General features: G+C 45.7%; 1 protein-coding gene across 3 annotated transcripts in view; it reads right to left on the bottom strand.

Moving 5' to 3' along the window:
- Positions 1–21,149, bottom strand: part of RAB37 (RAB37, member RAS oncogene family) — a 425,057-nt gene that overhangs the window by 103,012 nt on the left and 300,896 nt on the right. For all 3 annotated transcript variants that reach the window (XM_078654470.1, XM_078654467.1, XM_078654468.1), the window contains 3 exons: positions 17,775–17,841; positions 17,643–17,695; positions 5,433–5,498 (listed from right to left, as the gene is read on the bottom strand). In XM_078654470.1, coding sequence (XP_078510596.1) covers positions 5,433–5,498; positions 17,643–17,695; positions 17,775–17,841 — 186 coding nt within the window. The remainder of the gene's footprint in view (positions 1–5,432; positions 5,499–17,642; positions 17,696–17,774; positions 17,842–21,149) is intronic.

The following is a 21,149-nucleotide window of genomic DNA, read 5'->3' as shown; positions in this document are numbered from 1 at the left end:
GGAGGATATCTATTTTGCCCTCTTTTTGCTGGTCCAAAATTGACATAGTGAGGATGAGTCATTCTGTAAGAGGAAATGACATCAAGATAAACAAGAAGAGCTCTTTCTCTGATCTAGGAAAGAGAAAACATTGAGTTTTCTCTTTCCTAAATCAGAGGAAGAGATTAGGCTCCACAGATTGGATGAAGGAAGGGCTCTTCTTGTTTATCTTGATGTAGTTTCCTCTTACAGAGTGACTGATCCTCTGTTTGATAATTAAAAAAAAATGCTTTATTGAAAGCAATCACAGACATGGTGGTCTGCTGACAACAGCAGGCCACCATGACTGTGACTCTAGCCACTCCTAGTGAATCGCAATTTTCAAGCTGCCTCATGCATATTAACGAGGTAGGTCGAATTGTGACCACACTACAATTCAGAATTTTGTGAACTTACCTATTAGTTCATAGTGCGGTTTGCAAAATTATTTTCCATTCTCCGAATTTCGGTCGCATTTTGCAACCACTTTTTGCGAATAGAAAAGTCATAACTCAGAGCCCTTAAATTCCATGTTGTAGAAGGATGGAGTGTGTAACCCAGCACCTTCAATGATGCTCTCCACATATGGTGACAACAGGCATGTCTTCACTGAACTAATAAAGATGGGAATTGGTACACAATGCCAAACTCTACACCAGTGCCTCTTGCCCATTTGCACAGGGCACCACAAGAAGCAGTACAGAATGTGCCAAGAGCCATAAAGTTTTAGAAACAAGTTTACCATCCCGTGTGCTAATATGGAGAAATGTCATCACATGTAGAGAGAAAAGCCAACATCAGCAGCAGGTCACCTCTGAAGTTGGTAATTCAGTCAATCACCAGACATTATGCTGGCAATGTTAATTTCCAGTGACAATTTACACGCATAAAAGACAGGGTAGATGAAAGATTGGCTGTTGTTTCAGAGTTGAGTATTTTGCTTCCTATCAGTATCTTTTATACTATTTTAGGGCACTCAAGTTCCCAAATCTCAATTCATGCATTATGTTACTTGTGGTATTGTTTTTCATATTGTATATGTTGTACCACAAGTACCAGAATGCAAAGAGAATACTCAGACTGTCTGACTTATAATCATGTGTATCATAAGGCAATGCAAGGCAAATACAACAGTTTGTTAAGCTTAATTAATCATCAGGACAATGCTGAAGAGGCCCACACCGTGGCACCTCCTTTTGTTCTTTTGTTCTTTTATAGCAGACTCAATGGCAATAAAGTTTCAAAGCCAGGCGACCTAGAATAAACATAGTAGCAGCTGTGGTAAAAGGCAAAGACTACTTAATTGGACTGCTCTTTCTTGCTACCCTGATAAGAGTCCAGAGCTGTAGAGGAGTACTTGGTTGTCCAGTTTAGGGTCTAATAGTACTGTGGCCCCAGGACACTACTACCAAAGTGGTAGCAACGGCACTCCTAGGGATGTCTTCCAGGGTTGGATTCCTGCAAACTGTGGTTTCGGGCAGCGGAGTGGACTTCAGTGATGACTGGTGCCATTGGGTTATCTGTCAGAGAGGCCAAGGTATAGCCAGAACCCTCTGCACCTCAACACACCAGCTGACCCTGCTAGAAAGACGATAAAGAAGAGCAGAGACAGCTGTCCTGCTGCGCTGTTCACTTATGGGCACAGTGCTGCTGTCAGCTGAGAGTAGATTAGGGACCCCTGCCCCCTTATAATGATTGGCCTCTCTGCAACATATTTTGTACACTAAAAGGTTCAAATTTGAAGGCCCTTTGACTTACATTTGGTTCAAACTGCAAGAATGGGATTACGTCGGGTTATTTTTCTTTCCTCCCCTGCCATCGCCTTGCCCGGTTAAGAGGACAAGGGTCAGTAAAAGATCACCCAATGTTATCAGACACTCCAGGACATGCCTAAGGGCTTGGAGGTTGGTATTGACTCACACCTTGCCAGGGCCGGATTAAACCCTGTGGATGCCCCTAAGCAGTCTACATATCGAGGCCCCCCTAGCAAATTATCTTCTAATATCCAATGAACCCTATTTTTGTTTACAAACTGACAGCTGCCAGAAAATGAGCTTTTAAGAGACAAGCCATTATGTGAATCTTATGTCTCTGGTTTATGTACTTTAAGTTGATAATGGGTACAGTACATCAATACAGCCTTTTCTCTACAGAGTCTTTAATGTAAAGTGTTTGGTTGTTTGAGCTGATCAATTTTTTTCTCCTTTGGAAACACTATTTAAGAAAGCTTGATTGTAATTTTCTTTCAAGATCAAATCAATATTATTTTGATCCATTGTCACAGGCCCCTGAAAGGAGTGGGGCCATAGGCCGGTGCCTACTTTGCCTATTTGGTAATCCGAACTGCGCCTTGCCCAGGGGTATTTATTAAGTTCTCCAAGCCCACAAGGTCGAGAGGGTTGTTTATGTGACCTCCCCCTTTCATTCCCAAGGGCTGACCTCAAATTTTATGTCAGGCAGAAATATGTTTTTTTTAAAATGGCTTCATGGCCAGCTGACAGATGTCCTGGTCTGCCCTCACCTTTCACAAGGGTTGGGGGTATGTAGTGCCACCCCAGGCTTGCCCAAGCATGGGTATTTTCAGCCCTCCTCCTCCTCACCCCCACATTCCCCATGGACAAAAGGGAGAGGTTTTGCCTCACCTTGCCCCTGGGTTGCCCCGACACCACTCTTGTGGAGGTGGGGATCCATCTGTCTTGACCCCTTCTTCCCACATTGCCTAATGCAGGAAACGAGGACACCCGTCGAATGACCCAGTCCTTGATCACCTGTCAGCTGTAGTAGCACCTTCATTAAAAGGCTGAACGAAGCTCAGGAGACCTGATAGATGTATGGCAAGAGTCCCACACAGCAGGATTGCTGAGACCTGATAGTAGGCCACGCCCTCTTTCTCCACCACTATGCAAACACGCCTCGTGGCGCACTACTAGTAGGGTTATGAAATCCCCTTGGCTATTGAGGGTCCTTCGGGGGCCAACTACCTCTCCTGTTACTTCCAGCAAGTCCCACACAGTGGGTTTCCTATGAGGTTTTCCGTGTCCATGCCCACTTTCTCCCCCACTGTGCAAATGTGCCTCCTGACGCACTACTAGTAGGGGGATTAAGTCCCCTTGGCTCTTGAGGGTATTAGGGTGCCAACTAGCTCTCTTGATGCCTCCAGTAAGACCCACACAGGTAGATCGCTGAGAGGTTTATAGAGGCCATGTCCCCTTTCTCCACCACTCTGCAAACACACCTCTTGGCGTGCTACTAGCTGGGGGAAGAAGTCCACTCTAGTCCTGAGGCCCTCTTGAGAAGAGGGGGGCTCATCCACCACCAGTTGTGCACTGAGAGGCGCTTGTAGAGTGGTGGAGAAAGGGGCATGGCTTCAGACCACCTCTCAACACTCCCACTGCGTGGGCTCTGCTGAGGTAACAGAAGGTCTTGTTGGCCCCTAAGGACCCTCAGCAGCCAAGGGGACATCATCCCCCAACCAGGAGAGTGCCAGGAGGTGCGTTTGCAGAGTAGTGGAGAGAGGGGGCGGGGCCTCCAGCAAGTTGCGTTCTTTTTTTATTTTGTTTCGATTTTAGCAAGGTTGCGTGGCCATTTTGGATCCTAGGGACCCCATCCCCTGGGTCCTGACCCTTTAACATGTTTTTAATATAAAACAATGGGAAGGGGTCTACACACCCTGCCCTCCTGGGCTGATTTTGGCCCCGAGGACCCCATCATCTGGGCCCGGCCTTTTATAAAAAAAAATATATAATTTAGAGGGAGGGAGTCGAGCGGCCCCCCTTCTGGGCCATTTTTGGCCTCAGGGACGCCATCTCCTGGGGCATGCCCTTTTTTTATTATAATTTTTTTTTTTTTAAAGGGCAAGGGCCCGGCCTTTTATAAAAAAAAATATATAATTCAGAGGGAGGGAGTCGAGCGGCTCCCTTTCTGGGCCATTTTTGGCCTCGGGGACGCCATCTCCTGGGGCATGCCCTTTTTTTATTATAATTTTTTTTTTTTTAAAGGGCAAGGGCCGCACGGCCCCTCCCAAGAACACTTTCGGCACCAGGGACCCCAACCCCCAGTGCCAGGCATTTATAAAAAACTTTTAAAAGGGGAAGGAGGCCGTGCGCCCCCCTCTCCAGACCGATTTCAGTCCTGGGGATCCCATCCCCCAGGGCCTGGCCACTATGTTGGGGACTGCAGGGGGAGACTGATGGCCTTGTGGCCCCTGCTGATTCCCCGCCTTCTGCTGCAGCTGGCATTGCTTTTACACGTAGCGAGCTGCTGACATGCAGCTCCCTATGTGTAAAAGCAAAGTGCTCCCCTTTGAGCAAGCAAGAGCAAAATGCTCTTGCTTGCTCAAAGCGGAGTACACTGTTTGCTATGGCGTGGCGGGAGCAGTGCTCCTGACATGCCATAGCAAACTGCAATATCTCGGGGTGGGTACCCCAGGACATTGCTGGAGCTGGCCCTGGGGGTTGGTGGTTCCCAGGGCCACATAGGGCCCCATGGAGCTAGTGGTCCCCGGGATCAGGGGTCTGCCATGGGCCCCATTCGTAATTGTATTTGTGCCCCGGGGAGGTGGCAGTCACCGGGTCTGCGTGGGGGGGCGGATCCCTCCACGCATTACTATCTATGTTAGCCCCGGGGAGGTTATAACAAATCACAAAAAGTACGCTGGGATAACATCTAGCTTTCTGCCACATATGGTGTAATTCCGTTCAGCAGTTCAGGCTGTAGTCGTGTTCAAAAATGTCAAAATCCCCATAGACTTAACATGGGTTCAAATGCGTTTTGGGACCCCCCTTTTTTTGGTTCCACGATTGGCAGAGCACCCCAAAACGTTCAACAAAGCGCCTAAACCAAAAAGGGGAAGTTTTGGGAAAATATAGTGGAGATTCGTCAAAGCACCCTAAAGTTATTGGCAAAACAAAAAAATGCTTTTCCTATGGAAACTTTGGTCCTAACTATAAATACCTTAATCTAGATATATACACATATACAAAATCTGATTTAAACATTTTAAGCAAACATATCATTTTTGTAAGTGACACCAGCTGGTTTACCTGTTGCCCATAGTCTGCCTCCCTGAAAATTCACTTATAGAGACGACCCTGCTGGTCTCTAAGCTTTTTGTAGCTTCTAGGAGCAATATTAAGGCAATATTAAGGCACATCAGCCTCTCTGCAGGCCAATGGCAAACACCCCCTAAGTCTCAGCACAAAGCATTAGTCTGTCAGCTGCTGAAAGAGCAGAGAATGCAGAAACCGGTCTGGGCCGGAAGTGAGGACAACACTATCTTCTGGGTGATCGTGGGGGCCAGTCACCTTGTTGCATTCAACAGAAAAATAACGACAAAGATTAAAAACAGGATGCACGTGACTGACATCTAATGAGGCAGAAAAAACTGAACATGTTGCAAGCGGGGAGGCACATACCTTATTGCCCAGCAGCATAATAACCACATCCTTCTGCGCGTACTCGCCGATCTCTGTGAGCCAGGCCTGAAAGAGAAGCGTGTGGTGAAGGCGAGCCAACCAAGTGCAGCCTGGAGTGCATGACAGATACACCAATAACTTAGAACCCACTCTCTGGGGCTAGGGCAGCGACCTGGAACCCAACCTAGGGGATAGGGCAACAACTGGAACCCACTCTCTGGGAATAGGGCAGCGACCTGGAACCCAACCTAGGGGATAGGGCAGCGACCTGGAACCCACTCTCTGGGAACAGGGCAGCGACCTGGAACCCAACCTAGGGGATAGGGCAGCGATCTGGAACCCACTCTCTGGGAACAGGGCAGCGACCTGGAACCCAACCTAGGGGATAGGGCAGCGACATGGAACCCACTCTCTGGGAACAGGGCAGCGACCTGGAACCCAACCTAGGGGATAGGGCAGCGACCTGGAACCCACTCTCTGGGAACAGGGCAGCGACCTGGAACCCAACCTAGGGGATAGGGCAGCGACCTGGAACTCACTCTCCGGGATAGGGCAGCGACATGGAATCCACTCATCTGGGATAGGGCAGCAACCTGTAACCCACTCTCTGGGGATAGGAGAGAGGCCGAAAACCAACACCCTTGGTAGTAAATGCATTCTGTGAATACCAAAAGTAGTAAGTTTAGGATTTTGTCTTAAGTTAATTCTGTGAATGGGCCCTTAGAGAGAGCAACCAGCATCCATCCTGTGAAGATATGACACCTTCCATACTGCCATGGAGGAACCTAGACCCAGTGATTAACTAGGAAGAGAACCCCCAGTCCGAAAATGTCAGATAATTATCACAGCCAGACTATTATTGGAGACCACAGTGTGAGAATAGGCGAGTCTCAAAGCTGAGAATATCCGAGAATGCAAAGTCTAACAAGTAAGAAAACCACAAGCAGGGGCCACCAGACCACAGAATCGAAGAACAGGAGAGCCCCAGGGCAGAATGCTATGGCAATGCACAGTGCGAGCATCGGAAAAATTCAGGACATCAGAGTGTGACCAGAACCTACAGTCAAACAACAGAGAATTCTGAGAGGAACCACATAGAATCCTGAGAGGAACCACAGAGTCACCCCAACCAAAGTCTGGGCACAGAAGACTATCAGGGAACCAGTGTCCAGAACCCTCATTCTGAGGGCTCTCTCTAGGTCCATTTGTGGTGGGGATTCATGTGTACCAGTGAACTTAATGGCGACCATCTCCTTCCAGGTCATTATGGACACTATTTCCAGTCAATTAGACTACCACACCTGAAATCAATGATGTGTGGGTGAAAGGTTTGGGACTGCAGACATTGTTTGTAATTACTTGGAATGGGGTGGTCCCCCTGGTGGAACTCCTCGCCTTTTGAGCTATTTTCTGAGCTATTTTCAGTGTTTGCATCATATACAGTGCCCTAACACTCAAAGATGCCAGGTATACACTATATAATACCACTAAATAAAAAAGTTCTATACATAATATGGCACTATGATCACGCACTGTAAACTGAATGGCAAGTTCCAGAGATAAGTTCTTTATTTAAATAAAGTAAACATTGGGCATTTAAACAATTATCAACACAAAAAGGCATATAAGGGCCTAGCACCCTTTCAGGCGTAGGTATACGTACAGTATAGTGCACAGGCAGGAAGTCACTCCATTTCAGATAATACAGGTATCTATGAACAATGGTATTTCGACTGGTGGGCAGGCTAGATTTGAGAGTTCTCGGGTGTCCGTGGAAAACGTGTGGTGTCAGTCCTACTACTGTGGATTTCTTTACAGTGCACAGTCTATGAAACTATGTTGCCAAACAAAAAGCTACGATGTACCCAATGTGGTATGATACACCTGCCCTTCGTCCTAGATGCTCAGTGGCCCTGGGTGCATGCAGTGGGAAGGGCGAGAGAACTGGGAGTCCCACCCACTAAAAAGTAATGGCTTAGGGTGCCCAGGAACACAGGTTAAGAGTCAATATTTGCTGACAAAGGGGCCGTATCTCATGAAGAGCTGGTTGACTTCAAAATGTTTGATGCTGGTCAGGGCACTCATGGGGTTTGATGCACTCAGTTGATCAATTGATCCATGAGCATCTGGAGGGAAGGGATTTAGGGTCAAGGGCTAATATAGATTTTAAGTCATGAGATCTTATTAAACCCATGGCCTAGTAAGATGGTACAGCAGGCTCCAGAATCAGGGTGTGCAGCCTCAGCCATCAGAACTCCAGGGCCTAAAGAAAAAGGGAAAACTCCCCATGTGTCTTTAACCTGAAGGAGGGGTGATGAATATTCTCACAAATTCAGGGAAGGAAGGGGATGGGTGAGGGTGAAGCAGGCCGAGGACAGTTCTGGAAGGCCTCCTGGAGGTCTTGGACTCACTTGTACAGTAAGATTGAACTTGCATTTTTTAGATGGAGAGTGGATGTTAACATCAAAATGGTTCGATGTAAGGAGACTCAGTTTGACCCGCTGGGAGTGATGCTCCACGGAGAGGAACCACCTTGCTGTGTGAAAGACCTCATTGCAGGGGCCACAGGACAGACAGGCACTACTGGCCCACAACCGTCACCCTTATTGACGTCAAGTTGAAATTGTTGAAGTAATAAGGGTGTGCCCTCCATTATTACGTATGACAGCAAAAAAGATTTAAACTGTTGCAAAGGTCATGGGAAGGCATGGCACATAAGGATGAACTTGAAAGTGTTTATGGCAGCAGAGACAAAGGCAGTTGACTGAGCTAAAGCCCTGCTAATTTCATGATCCCAAAATATTTTTTTACAGGTGAGACACCATTTGTATGTTTCCACAATGGATTGATAATCTAATTTAATTGCAGAGCATATTTTCCACCATTGATTTTGATGTACCATTGGTTTTAGGTCCAGTGAAAACCAAGGGTCAGGAAGGAAAGACCCTAGGTTTACACCAGGTGGAATGCTACTCCATAATTACCCTCATAGTTAAAAAATAAAGATCAAGAGATTCTTAAGAAATTGGGCTAAAGAGATCAGAGATCACAATCTGGTCTTCCTTGAACAGAACTGGGAAATTAGCAGATAGTGCCTTGGAGGGCACGGTGGATGATCAACAGAGTATAGAAAAAAAGGATCATGCCAAACTTTAGGAGTAACAGACCAATGTAGAACTGGGATGCTTTTGCTAAAGTAAGTTTCAAAAGCATGATATGTGATATGGGTGTACCCATTAAATGTAGTAGGATTGTAAACCTTGTCATAGTTGGTCCGACATTGGGTCACTGGAGGTTCTGAAACAAGAAGTAAAATCCCCTAAATTAGTTAATAAAAGATAAACAAATGGTCGGAGGTCAGAAAAACTAAAAAAGGTTGGACATGTTTATTGCGGCCAGGTGAGTGAAAGTTTATGACACAAAATTATTTTTGGGTGTTGAAAGTTCAAAAGTAACTGTGAAGCATTCCTAAACTGGGCAACAGAGTTGTGATACCAGTGGGAAATGAAGTAGAAAAAGCAGTTAGTGACTGGAGATCCAACCTCTGAACCCAAGCGAAGACCATGCTTGGCATACATAGCTGGTGGGCTCAATGCCGTGGGTGGCTGGGAGATGCAGTTGCCTCCTAATGTCTTGTGGTGTGGAGACATCAGTGGATTCCTTTCTGGTAGGAATGGTCAGGACTGGGAAATGCATGTAACTGGGCAGCTGTGGCAGTGGGAGCCCAAGGTTGGTAAGGCCAATTTCTGTACAGATCAGTTTCACCCCTGAGGCAAAGCAAAGACAATTATATCAACAGCTGATGTGGGTGGTGGTCTCTTTTCTTTGAAAGTCTGGGAGATGTACTGGTCTCCTAATGTCAGTCTCCCACTGCGCAGACAGCAGTGGAGTCCTGGCTGGTAGGATCTGCCAGCACTGGATCTTGCAGGTAACTGCGCAGCTCTGAAAGTAGTGGTGGAACACATTTTAAAGTGCTGGTTTATGACGTAATTATGGATGCTGAAGGCAGATATGATGTGAAGCTGCTGCTAGAAAGCTGTTTTTATTTAACTGCTAACATCTACTTGCCTAGCAAGAATTAAGGGTATTCAGGATCAGCTCTCATTATTGGTGTATGATTAACTAATTTTAGCAGGGAATTTCAATGTGACGGGACTCTTAGTCAGGCTGGCTGTCATAATAACTACAGCAAATATTTTCAGAGGCTAATTATAACCCAAGAGGAACACGTTAGTTACTTTTGGTAACACTCTTTCTGGTGGCTTCTCTATCTAACCGCAGATTCCTCACCTTTAGAATATTCTCCAGGCACCAGGCTGGATACAGAAACTTTTCATAACAGTGCCTCTGCACGCCGCTAGGTGGCACAGTGCAGCTCTGCATAGGCTTCATTTGAGAAGTGACAGAGCGAGCTACATATAAATGACCCCCTGTGTCCAACATCAACTCTTTTCTTTCCACATTTTCGTATATGGATCCAGAGCTCCACTTCCACTTTCTTCGGTTTTCAAAGACCCTCAGAATGAAATCCTGTGTGGATGGGAATAATGCCCCCTTCTAAATCTATGGGCTTCAAATCATTCCATGATTGCAGAAAACAAATATCTGTCATGGACCTGCATGAGGTGTTATGTTATGTTATGTTATAACAATTTATATAGAGCACCAATACCCTTAGGTGTCTAGGTGCTTACGGTCCGCATACTGTGAGAGGGAAACTAGTTTTTAAAAAGCCATGTCTTAAGATGTTTCCTAAATTCCAGCAGGGATGAGATCTTCTTAAGAGCCAGCGGAAGAGTGTTCCATATCCTAATATGCTTGGGTTCGGGGCACAACTCCAAGTCATGGGATGAGTGCACCCTCCTGCACCCAATGATGATGCAGGGCTGCAAGGTTGTACATTGCCAAACACAGGAAGCAGTTACGGGCCTTATGTGAGTGCCATTCCCAAAGCCGCTCTTACGAGAAATAGACTTCGCAGTTGAAGTCCTTCAGTAAGCTACAGTACAAGCAGAAGAATAAGAATGCGAAGCAGGACTTGACCCCATCCCGCCGCTCTCTATCAAAGAAGTTACAAGGGCGTAAAGATGCTAATTAATTTTGATTATGATCTCTCTGGGCAAATTCTGCAGTTGATGCCAATGCACCGTGAGTTTACAATGCCATCGGTGAAGCCACATCAAATCGAGGCCTTTAAGGAGGACATGCAGCATATCTTTGCTACTCTTCTGGCTTCTTCTGGCACGCATTCGGGTCACACAGATCCGCAGAGGCTCCCAGTTGATTACCCACTGGCAGATCGATCCTCGGTGCCATCTGAACCCCTTGGACTCAAAACAGGTTCAACACCAACTCCAATATAGACTTCCAGCCTGACTCCAGGACCCAGACCAGTCCTTCCTTCACCAACACCGGTGGCAACGCGGGAGGAGATTCGGTGACTGATACCGGCATCAGCATAGAAGACAGCTTGTACTGGAAAAACTATCCCTTGCAATGAAATTACAAGATTAGAGAGGGACTGATGATTTAGGTAGACAAACTGAGGGTTGGAAGGCTTATACTGATCTGATGGAACAAAAGGTAAATTGTATTCTAAGGAGGACTAAACAGGAGTTTTGGGCTATTGGTGAGATATGACAAAAAGGTTGCTGCTTCCAAGCTAACAGGAAAGTGGCAAAAATAATGATTTGTCTTATAGACACATTAGTGAAGCTTTCAGAGGTCGTTATGCGTTTTCTACTTAGACTATATTTTTTTCAGAAAGTGAGGTTGCCGTTTTTTGGGATTGAGTTTCTTTAATGATGATGGGGTCAGCTGGGACTGTGATGTCTCATGATGTCATAAAATAGGACATTTAGCAGTAACAGACTCTGTTGGTAAGATCCTAGAAATAAATGTTTTTCCTGGCCAATGTTAATCTTTCTTCAAAGCCTTTTTGGCTTCAATATTATCTAAACTAAACCTTAGTAAGAAGAATTCCCAGCCCATGGAACTGGATGAGATTTCACTGATTTCAATAGAGAGCAAGGGTCCCAGCATTTGAAATGAAATTAAATAATGTTTTATAAAAAATGTGCACTACTACCTGAGGGTTTCTAGGCGCGAGCTTGCTAACGGGCTGGCCGAGAGACAGAGGAATCCTTATAGTTTAAAGAGACATGTTTTCAGTTTTTTCCTAAAGGTGAGGAGGTCCATTTCCTTTTTTTAAACAGTGAGGGGAGGATGTTCCAGAGATGGGAAGTGCTACCTTTGAAGTTTCTCCCGCGCCATTTGCTCTCTTTGCTCTCGGGACAATGATGTTAAACGGTGATTCTGAGCAAAGAGATCTTGGCGGGATGTACCAGCGAAAACAACACCTAAAATATTGAGGACCTTCCCAATGAATGCAATACATGGCGCTTTAAAAAGTATGCACTTCTGAATAGGTAACCATTGGAGAAGTGGAAGGGCAGCTGAAACTGACTCTTTTTTAGGTATGCCAAGTAGTAGGCGAGCAACTGAGTTTTGAAGGATCTGCAGCTTGTTGAGACTTTTCTCTCTAATGTTCGCTAATAGAGCATTTGCATAGTCTATTTTTGAAAGTACCAATGCAGAAATTACCGGTTTTCGGAGATCATTCAGTATGAAGGGGAAGATTTTACTTAATTGTTTCATAGTGAAAAAGAAAGCAGACGTGATTGCATAAACGTCCCTTCGAAGGACAATATTCTGTCAAGAATCCCACCAATGTTTTTTACCTTTGTGACCGGCGATGGAAGTTGGCCAAGTTCAGTTGACCACCATTTGTGCTAGTGACAGGCCATTTCCCTTTTCCTTTAACTACAGATTTTTTAAAGAGAGAATCTGTACTGTGGAACTGTAAGTTCCCAGTTTCCTTGTTCATTCTCAGACAGGGTTTGAGAAACTGCTGTATGGATATTGTAACATACCAGCTCTTTTAGACATAATGATCACTACCAGATTTACTGTGGCACCATTAACTGCACTCTGTCTTGATTGTGGCAAGGCTTTGGATATATTTTTCATGAAAAAGTCTTAAAGAAATTTGGTTACAACAGTGAGTATGGTTGTGCTCCCAATGGTTTGATATTGGAGATGTTCTAGGTTCACCTTCATGTTTGTCCCACTTCCCTGCACACCTGTTCTGCTTTGCTGAGAACTATGAAATAACAGGAATTATATACGTGGAACTGAAGAACGAAATCCAACAATGTCCTTTTGCTTTTAAAGGAAAAATGTTGGTAGCCATGACTGAACTTTTACTTTTATACGAGACATCTGAATGTTTAGGCTATAGTCTATAACGTATTAGAGAATATTGATACGCCTTCTATTTGTCTAGGTATCTCTCTCTCTCTCATCTGTCTTTCTATTTGCTATTTAAAATACCCTTACATTGTGACTCTTTAAGGACCATAAATATCTGCTAGGCACATCTCTCGAACATGTTTCTTGATCATTCCACACTTGATCTGAACTAGGTTTTTGCAAACTCTTATAAGCAAGATTCCACATCTGACTGCTTAAGACAGCATTCTGGATTTTGGTTCCAGTGATCATTCATTGCCCGGACCCGAAATGCATTACGGGTCGAGTGTAGGGAAGAATGACAGCCCTACCTTTTAGACCCGTATGTCAGCAACTGATTTATTTTTTAATTCATTACTAAATGTATGTTATGTTAAATTTAATTTATACAGCGCACGTACGCCCATGGGCTTCATGGCGCTATCGAAACTTTTGGGAACTACAACACAACAGCACAACAACATGAGAGTCAGAAAACTAATCTAAGGATATGCCTGTCGGAAAAGCCAGGTCTTAAAGGCGTGTCTAAAGTTGAGGAGACTATCGCTTTGTCTCAAGGAGGAAGGCAGAGAGTTCCACAAAGAGGCGGCCAAGAACTGAAACGAGCTACCACCTTGACGCTTCCTCCTAACTAAGGGGATAGTTAACAGATCTTTGTGAGCAGATCTAAGATTGCGTGAAGGGGTATATTTAGACACCAGGTTGATCATAAATTTGGGGCCTTTCCCCTGTAAAGCCTTGAATATAATGCAACCGGTTTTAAATATAGCTCTCTGACCTATTGGTAACCAGAGAAGGTTGGCTAGTCCTGACCTGATAGATTGCCATTTGGGTAAATTATAGATAAGCCTAGCTGCCTGATTTTGGACATACTGTAATCTTTTCAGTTGCCCAGCTGGGAGTCCTAGGTACAGACTGTTAGAATAATCTAGGCGGGACAAGACTAGGGCAATGACTGCTTGAATGAGGGCAGAGTGGGTCAACAAATGAGAAATTTTCTTAATCTTCCGCAGTTGGAAAAAACTAGAGGATACAACCGTTCCAATCTGGGCTTTAAGAGATAAATCGTTGCTAAGAGTAACCCCTAGACTCTTGACAGTGTTAGATTTAGTCGGAGGGGCACCTAGGTCAGGAGGCCAAAGGTGAGGCCCCCAGCTAATTTCACTTTTCCCAGGCAGGACCAACTCTGTCTTACCTGGGTTAAGTTTCAAGTGGTTTAGATTCATCCATCTCTGGATGTGGCACATGACCTGTTGAAATTCCGACACGGCATCAAAGGAATTCAGAGGAAACACCAGTTGCAGGTCGTCTGCGTAATTAAAAATAGTGACCTTATAATTTTTCAAAGAGTAAAGTAAGGGGCGCAGATACAAATTAAATAGAAGTGGAGACAGAGACGATCCCTGAGGCACTCCGCAGGTGGACTTTCTCTTGGGGGCAGTGAAAGTTCCCAATCTCACAGCTTGAGTGCGGCTGGAGATGAAGGACTTCAGCCAGCACAAGGCAGGCCCCCTGAGGTCGGCCTGTTCGACACGGTTGACCAGGATGGCATAGTCAACCGTGTCGAACGCGGCCGACAAATCCAGAAGTACCAGTGCCTGGTGGACGTCCCCGTCTGCGTTGCAACGCAAGGTGTTCTGAACTGCCAAAATCACTGTCTCTGTAGACATGTACACAGTCCATGTTAATGCCTTGTTCGTAACAGTTCAATACAATAAATACAGAGCACTTAAACTTTACCCTTATTTCATTTCCAAGGAGGTGGCAAAAATAAACTTTGGGGTGATGAGGCAGAAGAGGGCTCTTTACTTTAAAATATTGGGGTATAACATCTTCCCATCTTGAAGGTTGCAGCCGGGACTTTGGTACACACAGCATCATTGGCGAGGATTCAGTGTGTCTGTGACAAATCCCACTGTATTGGCTGCCGCTGTGAAGCTCTATGACAGGATGCAGGCATGCACTGAAAGTTGGGATTGTGGGGTATTCCCCTGTTGGAAAGGGATGAGTCCATGTGCCAAACTTGCTGTGGTCAAAGAATCAATGGGCACTCCATGATGACTTCCGCATTAGGTAGCACTCCAAAAAAACAAAATATATTACACCACTATCTTAATTGCCACCTCTGACCTAAAGAATCGAGGTGCAAGAAGACGCAAGAAGATGAAGGCACTTCTTTTTGCACTTGTTTGGAACCCATCACCAATACCTCCCATATGCTTCCATTCAGCCGAGTGCTCTTCTAACACCCCCGAACTCCCAAAGCCTGTTGTCTTATTTGCACACTGGGAAACATGTGCCCCCCCTCTTACACATGAGGACCTACTTGAATGCCAGTGACAATGAAGTGGAATCACGTCCTTGGCTAACAATGAAGTTCCTTGGAGGCTCACAAATAAGCTTGAACCCATATCTCAGAGCCAGCTCTCGGCAGCATATATGGTTAGCAGGTATTGATTTCTGCAACACTGCATTAGTGTACAGCACGCGGCCAGGGGACCCTGGGTAGGCCGGTGAAAAGACTGGATCTTAAAAGAAAAGGGCAATGGAGCTTGAAAACTTAAGCTTTGCTTGAGGCTTGAGGGGTGTGAGCAGTGGAGATAGTGGTTTATCTCAGAGCAAACAGAACTGAGCTAACCCATTGAACGTTCCTGAATGGTGTGGCCACTCTAAGGTTCACACAATATCACTGTCCCGGGGGCTTGCCAAATTCTGACCCAATTCTGATTGGTGGGTTCATACATTTGAGCAAAGACTGCAGTTAGCCTGCCTACCTTAACAAGCGAGCCTGCTGCACACTGCAGTAGCCTGATAGTCAGGGCACCAGATACAAAGGGCTCCTGAGATGCAGAGATGCTAGGAGTTAGTTATATTGACTTCTGGGCGCAACATGCAGTCCTTATTAACAGGAATGCTGTTATTCCAAGTCTCACAATAGAAGCCTCTTCAATCCAAGAGAACCCACAGCCTGGCAGGTGGAAGCTGCCACCGACAGGCTGCCACCGACAGAGTCGCACTGCCTGCAAATATGAGAGTGCTGGTTGTACCTTAAAAAGTTCAAACAAAAAATCTGGCTTTCTCGGCACCACTCATATATTTTGCATAGGACTGGTATAGGGGGATACTTTTTATCCCTACCCGAATTCAGCTCCTCAGTTATACAGTCTGACCTGGTCCTCTGTGCCCAACTCTCTAATATTTTCAAAAAAAGGAAAGAAATTGTCAGTCAAGTCACTCATCAAACGACATACCTGAGGAGCTACTGGCAGGTTCTCACCAGCTTGCCCACGTTTTGTCATCGTCAGTAACTTTCTCATATAGAAAAGAAATTGTGTGTCCAGTGAAAAAGAAGATGTCAAAGAAAAACTGAAAATAAAGACCCAGTGAAAAAAGGAGACAAAGTGTCTCTGATAAAATTGAGCTAGACTCACATGTATAATTATACCCTTTTAATCCGAAGTGTGAGTTTGCTCAACATTAAAAAGACAGTATGTTGTAAACCACTTCAAGGTCGGCCAACATGTTTCAATGCCTTTATCTATTGGCGGCAGATTTGACACGGCAATCGAGGTCAGCAATCACCTCCCTTGACATCTAACATTGAATCAAGAGTGACTAGTGGGAGCCATGGGCCCACGTACCAGCTCCCACTCAGTCGCAAGGGTGTATATCTTTTATACTTGATCCCTCTCAAACGGCACAGCCGTTGCTTATAGGTTCATCGCTATCCGGAGACCTTTGCGTGGTAACTCAACCTGGTGTACCTTAAAAAGACCTGACCTCACAGCCTGAGGAGAGTGGCAGAGTTTTGGGACAGCTGAGTTACAGTATCCATGGTCGACCAATGATGAACCAAGGTTAACCTTGATTTGTCCACGAACATAAAAGGATATTAGAGCCCGTAGACAGCCAGAGACAGACTGAAGATCGCAGCAGTCCCTCATGTCACCAGAGTCCCATATATTGCAATCCCCCCATTCCCTTGCTCCAATAAAACACTGTATCAAGTCCCACTTTCTCAAGAGCATGAAAGTGCAGCAAATTGTGCAAACCAAGAGCTTTCTGCATCCCAGCCTTAGATTCACCCGAGTGTCACCCTCTACACTGCTGATTGAGGATCAATATATGAGGTCACCAATAATCCCGGGGGTCGGAGGTAGTTTTTTTTTAACTCCATAAAACTGATGCCAGAGAAAAGTGCAACACATCTGCTTGCAAGATCAGCAGAGGGGACTGAGTAGCAGCCCATCCACTACCACAGATCTATGAACAGAGTGCACACCTCTCACTAACTCCCACCCAAAGTCAGGGCACAGTGCATCATGCCCCTTATGCATCAGAGTGAGGGCAACCACTTACAATGACCACCAAGGCAACACCGGGTGAAGGATCAATTACTGCTCCCTGTTAACGTCGAATATGGAGGACATCCCAGCACACCTGTTCCAAAACCCTGCACCAAACAAAGAAGAATGTTCCATCATCCACACCTTTATCACGGACAATGCCAGGAAGGTATCTAAAAGGTCCTTACACCCCTTTCGCAGAGCCAGGAAACATGAACACCCCCTTCTCTTCCAAAACCTCTCAGGCATGAAGATGTGCAACAGGGCAGTTTGAGAGAAAATAGACACACTTAGGACAGGAAACTAATCAGGGAGCAGGAATCTAGGAGGAAACTGCTGCTTATGGAGGCGTCACATCCCTCAGGGATGATGGGAAACATCCCTCAGGGATGGTGGGGAGGGGAGTGAGTCACTGTTCACCATGGGAGAGTGGTCCTCCCTCACAGCAAGTGAGAGCTGTGGCCCAGCAAGCGGCTAGAGTCCCTTGCTTAGGGAGAGGGAGCTACCACTCAGGATAGGGATGCAGTGCAACATCAGCTTAGCTGGTACCCACCCGAATGTTGTCGAAGGAAGTTCGATTGGTGATGTCATACAGGAGGAGCAGGGCTGGAAGAAGAAGAGGCATTGGGTTAATGATTTCTGAATCACTGCTTCAGTGCTTAGAAGGATTCGTGCTAGAACTTACCCTCTGCGTCTCTGTAGTAAGCGTGTGTCACACTGCGAAAACGTTCCTGACCAGCTGTGTCCCAAATCTGCAATGGGAGAGTGACAGAGAGGGGAGGGCAGACAATTAGTGTCAGAGAATGAGACAGAACACAGGAGAAACGCCACCATTAGCGAACACTCAAGAGGGAGATTTTACAATAGAAAGAGGGGGGGGGGCATTTTTGCACTTTGACTTGCATTGAAATTAGATATTTCAGAAGGAGGAAATACAAAATACCAGACACCATCATTTTTTGCTAAATAGCATAAGTCTCCATCCTTAAAATGAAGAATTGGGGTGGGAAATGTAGAGGTGCGGAGTATGAGGCAGTGTCAGTAAAAGGAAAGAGGCATGAAAACCACAGATAATACAATATAATATGGGTTCTGTTAATGGGGAGACCTGTGATCCTAGCAGCAGAATGCTTAAGCCTCAGAAGGCTTTACTGTAGCTCGGGTGAGTGCTTATATATTGCTTCTTACTGCTGACAAATGGTCTGCACACTATAGTTTGAGCAGTGCTTAGTTGGAAGAGCGTTGAATTGAAGTGTAGCTTGTTTTGCAAGTCTTTTTTGTGAATGGCCACAGTGGTTGTCTTATGCTCCTTATGTCACAGTTGCAATAATGGCAGGAATAGGCGCGAGAGATGGGCCATATGTTGTTGAAAAGGAAATATTTCCCTGCATGGCTCTGAACAGGGTGCATCCCTACCTTGAGACCCCAATAGTGAGTTTTTGTTGGTTTGATTCAGTTATGTGCACTGAGGGCTTCCTGTGACATGGAATGAGGCCCGGAGCTAGGATCTCTGGTCAAGAGAAACACACTAAGTGTGCCCTGCTTTACAAAAACGGATTCATGTCAGCTCACAAGCCTGGAGAGCATGGACAGTGGTGGCAGCAACAGATTATAGTGACAGGAGAGGCCTTTAACTGCGGTCTTGTTTGTCCACTGAAACCGGTTCCTTCGCTCTAGCCATGTAGGACATGGCTGACCCGTGTGAACGTACTACCCATGTGCTCAGAAGGCTGTGGCCGAAGTGTGTCTATTGCATGTGGCAGGGGGTCCAGAGGAATCCACTTTGATTTCTTGAACCAAAGTGATACATAAGGTGTAGTCTCGCGAGATCCAAAGGCAGCATACTGAATTGTAGGACTTTTCCAAAGCAATTCCAAGGTCCTTTGTAGTGAACAAGAACCTAGGGTTTGGAGCATAGTAGTCAGAGTGCCTTATTCACATAGGTAAACGTACGCTGGTTGTGCAAATGTTCAATTTATTTGCTCTTCACAAACTACGAGTGTAGTTTTACCTGTAGTATCTGTACCAATCCAGAGATCTTTTTATGTGTAGTGTGTCTGCAGTTGTAAAGATACTACAGGTAAAACTACAATCGTAGTTTATGAATAGCTGAAAATAGCAAACTTACACCAAAAGGGTAAGTTTACTTTTGTGAATAAGGCCCAGAGTCTTTTTGAAGTGTAGGGATATTCCCCTGTCCGTCTTATTCCATTATTCTCTATAATTGCTGCCCCACGGGTTACCAGGTATAAAGTGGCGCAGCCTTTCCCACCTTTGTGCCCTTGTTTTGGGTTCCTCGTTACAGGAGACTCCTAACTGCCCCCCAATCTTCCTGCTAACACTGGTAGACAAAGGCTGACACATTCTGGCAATAATAAGCAAAAAGCAATAATTGCCTGAAACTAGTCACAGATCAGGACCACTGGAGTCCACACATTTTGTGTGCAACCGTAGTATAAAAATGGGACAGAAACTACAAGCCGCTAAGCCAAGATTTCGCTATCAAAACTTGGGGTCCCACAATAGTGGAGACTAAGAAACTCTTATGTGGGCCAGGGTTAGAGCTGCTGAATGTAAACTCCCCTGGGACAAGGAACCTATAAAGGACTACATTTTGTAAGAAGACGCACTACCTGAGGCCTCCATTGAGGGAAGAAGCTACCTGGCTGCTAAAGAGGGATGCTGGAGGTACACCCGCACAAATAAGCTGCCTTGAAAAGAAGCACTGTAGGAGCTGATGCAGAAAGTACAGAGCAGAGTCCGCTGTAACCCAGGGAAGGATCTGCAGTGCCCGGATGGGTGGTGAGGCCTGGGGACCCCACAGCTGTTGTGGCAGGGCCTTATGTTGAAGCACCTGAAGTTGAAGCACTCACAGAGATCACATCCCCTGCAATGAGATTACGCTCCCGTGACAGCACTTAGGCAGCCACTCTCACAAGAAGGCCCAAATCACCTAGAGAAGGTGAATGCTGCCTCAAGATTGTATTCAGCAAAGGTGGCTCTTTGACCTCCGTTGGACGATTGCTGCATACTGCGACAGGCTCTCTGCATTGTTTGGGTGGAGGCTTTTGCGTTGGGCCCAAGGCAGACACATCCACAAAGCCCCATCTGACACAGATTGACTCCTGGCAAATGGAGCGCGGGCTGGAGCATCAACGCAAGCCGGGAGACACCAGCGACGTGGGCCGGAGCTGAGGTAGCCTACCTGTTCCTGGTGGACCATGCAAGGACCACCCACCACCGGGAACTGTGCCACCCCAGCCTTTAGCTAGAGCATTAGCTTACCGGCAGAGATACAATTTAAAAGGACTTACCAAGGATAACATTTGTAAACATGGGAGTGTGCGGAGAACTGTGAGTGTGGGAAACCTATATTGCATGCTAGAAGGCTAGAAGTACTATCAAGTAGTGAATTTGGGATTGGCAGGCGGGACACTGGAGGGGGAGGGGCTCCCAGTGAAACAGGCCACAAGTACTTTACTCGCCAATGTACACATATACTCATTTTGGTATTGACTGATTTCTCTAGTAATACCATACCTTAACAGATCGGACCCTTTGAATTGTACATGTACATTATTTTCAAGTAATATAGAAGTAAAGTATTTTTTTAATGTACAAGCTCTGGTTGAACATTAATTTATTGATAATTATTAAATGTTGCACTGCGTTCTGGGGTTGTACCCTACACCACCCTATACAGCATTCTGCTGCCCATTGGCTAGGTTTGTGCTATATAAATACCACATACATACCTCCTCTCTGAGTATGCACTGGACTGCTCAACTTTGTTACCCTGAGAGTCAAATGCTAAAGAAGTGTACTTGGTTTTCAGTGTTGGGCTAAATAGTAGAGTAAAACCCAGGACGCTAGTAGTAAAAAGGTTCCATTCATTACAATTTGAGCCCAGTAGCCCCTGCCTGCCCTAGGCCTCCTGAAAAAGTTCCTACAGTCTCACTTTACATTGTTTGTTGTGAATAATCCACCAGGTCTCTACAGAATCCACCAGTAGAGGAGCAGCTCATACATCCACATGACTTATGCAGCTATGGCAGATGCG

This window comes from Lissotriton helveticus, chromosome 7 (genome assembly GCF_964261635.1).
Source record: "Lissotriton helveticus chromosome 7, aLisHel1.1, whole genome shotgun sequence".
NCBI classification, from domain to species: Eukaryota; Metazoa; Chordata; class Amphibia; order Caudata; family Salamandridae; genus Lissotriton; species Lissotriton helveticus.
This window is presented reverse-complemented; position numbering and strand designations above follow the sequence as displayed.